Here is a 9,767-nt window from a genome sequence, read left to right as displayed (position 1 = left end):
TGAGGTGATAATTGAACTTGAGCTAATTTGATTCGAATCTATCCCTATTTATAGGATTGGATGCGAACCAAGCTAACTCAAGTTTATTTGATTCGATTCAAATGTATATATTTTGAATATGAATTGAATTCGAACTAAAAAGTTCAACTTATTTTAAAACAGAATCGAACTTGAATTATAGAAAGTTTGATTCGGTTAAACTCATGAGTTAGATAGATAACTCGATTTTTTTTTAACTTGACTTATGACTCGATTCGAATTATGTTAAATAATTATTAAATGTTATCGTTTTATTAATGAATTACGAATTCAAATAACAACTTTGAGTCATATATCCAAGTCATAAATTCGAACAAAATTTGAACCAAATCATTGTCATTCAAACAAAACTCGAACCACCCTTAATGTTAGTTCCATGAATTCGAACCAAACTGAAATCAAGTTATTTTTTATTCGAGTCAAACTCAAACCAAAGGGTGTTCAGACTAAGTTCGGCTCATATCCACCGCCCCTACCTATCCATAGCTTGCATTTGGAGGCTTGTTTGAGATGTGGCTTTGGTGTCCTTTTCAGTCTTAATTAAAGCTGTCAAATTTTATTACAGAACACCAAGTATATTTGCACTCAAATAAAATGAACATGCAGCCTCCAGCCAGAAGACACTAATGACTTATAATTACTGATAACAGAGATACACTTAGAAAAAGGCCCGACAATCACATCATTTTTACAGGAAAGAAACTTCACAGGGTAATGCTGGTGAAAGCCTTGACTCTGCAGATAAAAATTTGATGAAAATAATGAAAAAAGACCACAAAATGTTTTATTCTGTGTCAATGGGACAACTGAATTCATAAATAAGTAGAATCACTTTGGCTAGACATGCACACACAATGAATCATAAAGCTATGGAACAATGAGTGAGCGATAACAGATTTACACAAAATCCTATATTACTCACGCTAAAGCTTAGTACCTAGAGAGACCAAACCAGGCAGGACAAAGAAAAACATCACCAAAAAACGATGTGATTAGAAAAATTTTTTCTGAATACAGGAATGAACTTGAAAAAGAATGATTGTAGGAATGGCAGGGAAAGCATGTATGTATGGTGGGAGTTAGGGAACATATTCAGTTTCGAGAGTCGGTTGAGTTCGAGTCACCAGTGCAGTTGGTGCTTTTGTATCTCCAACTGTAGTCATCTGCAGGGCTTCACCCACATCTGCCGCCTTTTCCATTTGTTGCATTTTCTTCCTATGCTTATACTTCTGCAACCATATTATCAGAAATGCCAACAGCCCCAACAGCACTATTCCACCTAGAACAGACCCGACAATTATCCAGACTCTTGATTTACTCTTTTTTCCTTTACCACTTGGAGGTGGTGGGATGGGAGAAACCGGTGATGGACTGGGGGTAGTAGACTCAACAACTATAGAAAAATGCCCCTGTTGGACGGTTAAACACGAATTGCCTGATACCACATTGCTGAAATTCGTCAAACCATGTAAATCAAACCAAACACACTTTGGAACAGATCCCTGAGGTGCTTCTGACATTATATCTTGGAATCTGATTGATATGGGATCAGCAGATGCTGTAATATTCAATTCTGGTAAATTTGTTGCCAATAAATCAAAAGCATCATAAGCAAGAAGGCCCAGTACTGGAGCCAAATAAGTATAGTTGGTTAACGGATAATATGTACTAGACCGATTGCCCAAGTTTTGGTACACCAAAACAAGCCTCTCCACATAAGGTTGCACAGTAACCCCTACGGGGATATGAAATTCTTTGTACATCTGCACACCTCTATTTCTTAAGCTGCCACTCCTGAGCCTCATTCCTGCAACTTGAATCCCACTCAAATTAGAAGGAAGACGCCCATCATAGGTAAGGCCAGTTTTAGGCCGAACAAAAGAACTATAAGCATAGTCTTGGAGAAGAGCATCAAGAGCTCGAGCAGGACGACTTGTACTAGATTGAGCCATTACATCCAACGAGAAGCAGAACCATATCATCAAAACAAGCATCGCGAGACTTCGAAGAAGCCCCATCGATGCTTTCAACCCTCCAACTTGCCACCCAAATTACCCAGGGAAAACCACAAATATAATAACCTGAAAACCAACAATAAACAATATCCAACACAACCCACTTAACACCTGAGATCCAAAACAAAATGAGTAGAGATAAATGCAATTAATACTCCGAAAGAATCTTCAATATCACATTGGCTTGAGAAATCTACGAGTTGGTGTCACATCGAGCGTGACAATGGATAATGTATAATAAAAAAAAAGCCCTTAAAGATTATACAAAAGCGGCTTTGAAGATTTCAACCGCTGAAGATGTCTTTCTTGCTCTTTTGAAATCCTTGTAAAAGAAGCTGAACTCACTCTCAACAATTATGAACTTAAAAGAAAAGAATAATCTTTACAAAATCTCACTATCTCCAGAAAGTAAAGCTCATGATTCTCCAGCATCTATCCATTGACACTCAAATTAACAACAAACAAATCCCAGACCAAATTCGAGAAAAAAAAGTTCGAAACTTTTCCAATCCCCCGTTTTAACACAATTTCTAAAATTGACTTCAACAACAACCACAAAGACTAAAATACCTGATTCCGTTGCACACCCACAAAAAATCTCGACTGATACGCCACAATGACTCACCTGAAACCCACCATTAAAACCCTCGAATAGTCTTGAGATATATTATGTCTACTTCCTTCCAACCCCGACATCAGGATCAATCTAAGCAATGCAAGCAGACGAGTGACGACTCTTCCCAAATGGGTTTTCAAAAAATCAAGCTTTACTTTGCATTTCAATCAAACACCACCCAACACAGCTCCAAACGTAGGCGCGGCCCGCCACTTTAAGGAAAAGATTGAAATGAAGAAGGAGAAGAAGAGAAAAAGATAAGCTCACCAGTAGATGGGGGACAGAAAAGAAAGAAGGAGAAGGAGAAAGAAAAAACTTGGAAGACGGGTTGCGGGGAAAATATTTATATGAAATCAATGCTAATTTGCTAATACAGACCGCTTCTTCAGTCTTCTTCAAACTCCGCCTCCATAGACACTTCACTGTCATTTACCTGTTTCTTCTTAACTCTATAACTCCACATGCTTTCCTTCCTTTTTTCCCGTTTTGCCCTTTTCTGTAGAATTACATTTTTGCCCCTAATTTATTTGTTAATTATTCTCAACCCTTGAAAACACCGAAGCTGGCTTTTATGTCAAGCCCCATACAGCCAGCAATGAGTTGTCGATTTTAATATGATCGGTGATTTCGTAAGCTTTATGATTTATTTTAATGTCCTACGTATCTTTGTGACAATTCCTTTCACGGTGTAAGAATGAATGAGACATGTTTGAGAATATTGTCTTGCCTCAACTCTAACCTCGGTATCAACATAAACTTATTATCATTTTGTTTGAATATAATTGGGGTTAGTTTGAGTTTGGGTCTAAGTTCGAGTCAGTTTAATTTTTCAAGTTTGGGTTACTACAAATTGAATATGAATTTTTTTTTGATGAATTATATCTTCAGATCATCGATTTTGAATCAATTTTAAGTTGGTTTTTTTTTTAATTTAAACTAAACTCAAATTAAGTCTTGTTTTGGCTTACTCCGAATCAATCTAGCCCTAAGTTCATTTTGAAATCAAAGTTGAATTAAAAAAAAAAAACTAAGTTTGAATTAATCGAAATATTCGAATTTGAGCTAACTCAAATTGAATTTATCATTAAATTATATTTTAATTGATTTTAGACTCAATTCATCGATCTTAATTTGATTCTTTTAGATTCAAGTTAATCTCGAATTAAGATTTATTTAGACTCAACCTAGAATGAATTGATTCTATTTGGTTTGGAGTAATATTTGATTAGCACGGTAGATTATCTTTTAATATGGAGAATTCCTTATTTATTTTGTTAAATAACAAAAGGATTTGTATAATTCAATTATTGATGGTGAAATTTTCTAATATATTACACATATGAAAAGAATTTTAGAAAATACACAAAAACAAATATTTGATCTAAAATATATTAATTTTTAACAAATATAATACTAATTTATATTTTAAGGATATTTTAAGTAAATAATATTTTATTAATTTCAATCAAATATAATAATTATTTATATTTATCAAATATAATAATAAATCTTTTATTCTATAAATAATAATATAGTAAGGATTTGTTTTGTTTATATCATATAAAAAAATAACATTTGAACAAAATTAAAATATAATATTTTAATATTGAAAATAAAGGTAACAATGAAATTATTTATATATTATCTATTATATTATCTTTGATAATACAAGATTGTTAAAATATTTGATTACCTGACATACCAAACAAAGTACTCTAAAATAAAATATAGATCATTAGAGTAATTAAAAATTATTCTTAATCAAATACCCCTAAATACAATGCCATCTCTTAATTTCATACCTATATGACAAAGTTACGTGATTGTATGGTGACAATATAAGTTTCTTTCAGGGAGCGTTTAATTTGAGTAATATTTTATTATCAAAATTAAAAATTATTTTGAAGATATATTACTTTAATGATTACTAGTTATAAATTACGACTATATTTGATAAAATTCGATAATAAAAAAATACTAATATATTAATCTACTTAAATATCATTAGGTATAATTTTTCTAAAATATTTTTTATGTTATTTATTATATTAATTAAAAATGAATTATTTTTACCGTAAAAAAATAATAAATAATGAAATAGTTATAATAAAATCAAAGTTACCTTGATAATATTTTAACATCTACGGTAAAAGTAATAATTAGAGTATCATTATATTACTTGTTACATCACCATTGGTAATAAAAAAATATTAGAATATTTTATTATTTGTAAACCAAACAAAATAATATAAGTAATAAAAAATAGATTACCAGAATAATATTCATTAACCTTCAACCAAATGTCCCCATTAGAGTAATACTATATGTATTTATTTTGAGTATATAAATGATTATATACTTATATGTGCCATCATGTGATTAATGTTACTTTATTCTTAATTCAAAATCATCAAATTATATGATAATATATAAGGCTAGATTCGAACCGAGCTCGACTTAGTTTACATATAGCTAAGCTCAAGCTCGTTGAGCTCGTGAAAGTCAAGCTCGAACTTGGTTTGAATTCGGTTTGACTCATTTTTTATTATTAAAATGATGTCGTTTTAATACATATTGGTTAAAACGACGTCATTTTATATCAAAATTTTTAATTGAAAAATTTGACGAATAGCTTGAGCTTGATCGAGCTCTTATACGACTTACTTGTTTCATGTTTGTTCGAATCGAGCTTGAATTTGAGCTCAAATAAGCTCAGTTTGAATCTAACCCTAATAATATATATCTAATTATGTATTTAAAATAGATATTCATAGTTTTACGGGTCTTTTTATGCTTTGAGAGAGATAAATATTTTTATGAGATGGATAGGGGTAATAATGTAATTTAGTTTTTTCATTGAGTAGAAGTGACACCCCACCAACTTGTACTGTCTCTTTTTCTTAAAATCCAGAACTTAGTTTTCAAAAACATGCTATTGAAAACATTGAAAACGCAGCTTAGGGTTTAAATAATAATACTAAGCAACCATTACTAGGGCTAGCATGTAATTCACGAGTTTTAATGGGTTTAATTGACATCAGTTTAAATTTATAAATTAAAGTCTAATTTGGGTTTAAAAGTAATTTTATTTAGATTTTAATCAAAGTTAGTTGAATTCAAATATTCAAATTAATTCAAATTCAAAAGAATGGATAAAAAATACCAACTTCCTTGTTGAATTAATTTGCCAGCTCATTTCTGCAATCCAACAAATTGGCCTCGCACATGCCCGTTCTTGTCACCATGACCAAATAGGAATTTCTTGTTAGATGAATTCCTTTTCACCTTTAGGTTTGGTGTATAGACATTTTCCCCTCTCTTATTTTAGAAAACTAATATTAACTCCCTTTAACTAGGGTGGGCTTGAGTTAAGTCAGTTTGACTCAAATTGACATTCATTTCAATTTGAATTAAAGTTTTAATTTAATAAATCGATTCGAATCCTCTTCTGAAATATATTATTCAATTTACTAGTGATACTATTTATATGGGTGATATTTTTTATTTGTGATAATACTATTTATTCTGACAATGACTTTATTTATTATACAGACAATATTCTAACAACTTCTCCAATTAGCCTAAATTCAATTCAAACCTAACCCTAAATTGAATAAGAAGTTTTACCCACAAATAGCTAGGAAAGACATTAATAAATGGTTGACTAGCTTTAAATCATTTTTCAAAATATTTTTTTAATTCTTGATATAGTTTTCAAACCTGAGGGGTGTCATTGTCATAAACCACGTGACACTTCTTGTACTCCAGATAATTTTTTCTAACAATAATATTTCATCATGTATTAATCATTATTATCTGAATACTTCTAAAATTCTTTTGTATTTGTATTTATATTCGTATATGTATTATTAATAATATTATCTCCCAAGAGATAAATTCTAATAAAAATGGAATTATATCTTATTTTAAAATTCAAATTATTCGATTATAATGCAAATTGAACAAAATCTTTCAAGGAATTTGGTTATGAGTAATATTACATATATATATTTTTATATATAATTTAGATATAATAGATAATGTGTTATCATGTGATAGAGTATTATTTTATTATTAATTCAAAATTATCTACTTATATAACGATATATCATTTGTATATTCATATTATGAAAATTATTGTTGGGTTATTATAATCTTAATTAGTAAATACGGTAATGGGAAAAAACGGTATAGGAATTATATGGTATAATATTATAAATGATGAAAAATATGTTTATAAAAAAACTCATAAAATTCAGATACGAAAAATATATAAAATGTGTATATATGAGTTTAATATGATACATCGTCAATAATACATTTTTAAAAATATGATAATATCAATCATAATTTTAATATTTTTATATATTTTCTAATAAACAATTTAAACATAAAATATCTAATTGATTATTAAACATAATATAATATAATAATAATCAAGACTCAATCATTATAAAAAATTATCGAGAAAGGTTAGAGATTTGAATGACAAAAAATATGTTTTTTTTATATAATTATGATATTATAATAATTAATTAAAAATATAAGAGATATTTTTATACTTTTAAAAAATTCATAAAGCTGAAAAACGTAAAAAACGATAAAACATGAGAAACATATAAAGTACGTGCTTAATAAATTTTTAATTCAAAAATTTAGAATAACGTAATACGAATTAAATGAGAATATAAATAATTCATATTTTTACGAACTATAATCATAATGTCAAACTTGTTATATATCATATAAGAATTTCAAAATTTTACTTGATAAGGTAGACTTTGAATGTTAATGTGAACATACGAATAATTAGTCCAATGTGGGATGCACCTTGTGAGTGGAGTTATCATAATTAAATAATTATTAGAGTAATTTGTTAATACTATACAAATTAAAAGGACCCACTATTTCTGCTGGTCGTTCTGCCAAGAAAATAATATGGACTCGTGATGGACCGTCGTCGTTTTGTTACCAGTAAAATGAATGGTCATTTTTGTTCTTTCTTGTCCTTGTTTGGCTCCACCAAACTAAATTCCATTTGCCTTTTATTATTTCCCTTCATGGTGGATGGCTACAACTACAAACATAAAAGGGAAGCACCTTTCACACCAAAACCAAACCAATTTTCACCTTCTCTTCCACGTTGCTTTTACACCTAAATGAAGTCTTCACCTGATCAAAATGTTGGTTTATAAGTTAATTGATCTGACATGTCGAGTGGATGGGTGACAATTGTAACTTGATTAATATTTTATAATAAGTTTTAGTCATGCTGACATTGATATAATGCCATGTTGATACTAGTTAGATTAGTCTAACAAGATAATTGAATTGTTGTTTAAGATAATTCATCTAACTTACTCCCAAGTCAATTTGGTTTGATGACTAAAACATGTTTTAGTCATAATTCATAACAAATTTGTCAATGATTCTATATCAGACTGACTTGTCCAATATGACTTTTAAAACATTGCTCTTTAACCCCTATTATTCTATATCATGATTAGATTTATAAATACAAGCCAACCAAATCGCTCACAAGTTATTTGTGGTTTGGCTTGTATTAAGCGAAACTTGAGCTCTAACGGTTTGAGTGTTGTATTCGTATCAACTTTAACTTAATGTTACTTGGTTCGGTGAGCTCATAAGTTTTAGGATCAATTTAAATATAATATTAATAAATTTTAAAAGTTTTTAAAAGATTAAACATACACTTGTAAAATCTTAGTAATTGATAATTATGTAAATTATGAGATTTAACTGTAATTTATTGAGCTAGATTTGAGTTAATAATTCCTATCTCGAGCATGAACTTGAGCATGTAGCTCTTAAGCTCGAGCTTTGCCTAATTTCAGTCAAATTGAATCAAATATCGTTAGATATAAAACATGTCAAAACGTTATGATCAAGTTTAGAATGGGTCTAAAATTGATGAGGTATATAATTATCATAGTAAGTGAACGTTTTTCAAAGTGAATCAAGTACCTTATTGATCAATTTACATTTTATCAAGGCCAAAGGACTATTTCCCACCCAAGGTATGCTTTTTCTGCAAATTCCTACCCGTTAACTTTGAAAAGCCCGTTTACCTACTCATAGACTATTAAAAAAAAGGGCAGATTGACGGATTCAAGGGTAAAATCGTCATTTCATCTGTAATATTAAAAATAAACTTAAATTTAAGTTATTTTTTACCCCCAAACCCTAAAAATTAACACTTTCCCCCTAACCCAAGTTTTCAACAACTACATATTCCCCCATAGGGTTTCCAAATTCAGATCCAATTTTTTCGACGACGATCGACTCTCTCCAAGCACCTACGCTCCCTCCCTGACGACCCCTCCTTCCAACTGTGCGACCTCTGATACTCCTAGGCGTCGTCGTCGTCATCGTCGTCGACGAAGACGACGACGACGCCGCCTAGGAGCGTCGGAGGCCACACAGTCAGAAGGAGGGGCCATCGGGGAGGGAGCGTAGGTGCTTGGAAAGCGCCGGTCATCGCCGAAAAAATTGGATTTGAATTTGGAAACCCTACGGGGGAATATGCAGTTGTTGAAAGCTTGGGTTGGGGGAAAAGTGTTAGTTTTTAGGGTTTGGAGGGAAAATGATATGACCAACGGACTCAGTTAAGTTTAACGGCCCATGGGTGGATAAATGAGTTTTTCAAAGTTAACAGAAGAAATTTTGAGAATTCATCATAGTTTGGGTGGGAAATAGTCCTTCGGCTTTTTATCAATGTAACATTTTATTACCCTAGTCATTTATATTTTATTACTGGTATTATCTTAATTTATTTTTTAGGTAATTTTTTATTAGCAATGTGAAGTATTATTATCTTTACGTATTAAAAGATTAGTAATATTAATTTTATTATATATTAAATTTCTTCGGCACAAATACTTTAACTTTTAATTTAAATAATAAATAATATGAAAAGTATTTTACATTAAAATATATTATAATAAGATGATAACTTTAAAAAAATAATTTAATTAAGGCCTAAGGACTTATTCTTATTCAAAGATTAGTGGTTTCTCAAGTTCTTATCCATTAACTTTAAAAAACCTAAATACTCACTTATTTGTTAATTTTTAGAG

At 30.1% G+C, this 9,767-nt stretch overlaps 1 protein-coding gene across 1 annotated transcript; it reads right to left on the bottom strand.

The window, feature by feature from the left end:
• Nucleotides 1–1,118: 1,118 nt before the first annotated feature.
• LOC123202235 lies at nucleotides 1,119–2,057 on the bottom strand. The gene has a single exon (XM_044618063.1). It carries the CDS (start codon nucleotides 2,055–2,057, stop codon nucleotides 1,119–1,121), a length of 939 nt encoding a protein of 312 aa, XP_044473998.1.
• Between the last annotated feature and the right edge of the window lie 7,710 nt (nucleotides 2,058–9,767).

This window comes from Mangifera indica, chromosome 18 (assembly GCF_011075055.1).
Source record: "Mangifera indica cultivar Alphonso chromosome 18, CATAS_Mindica_2.1, whole genome shotgun sequence".
NCBI classification, from domain to species: domain Eukaryota; kingdom Viridiplantae; phylum Streptophyta; class Magnoliopsida; order Sapindales; family Anacardiaceae; genus Mangifera; species Mangifera indica.
This window is presented reverse-complemented; position numbering and strand designations above follow the sequence as displayed.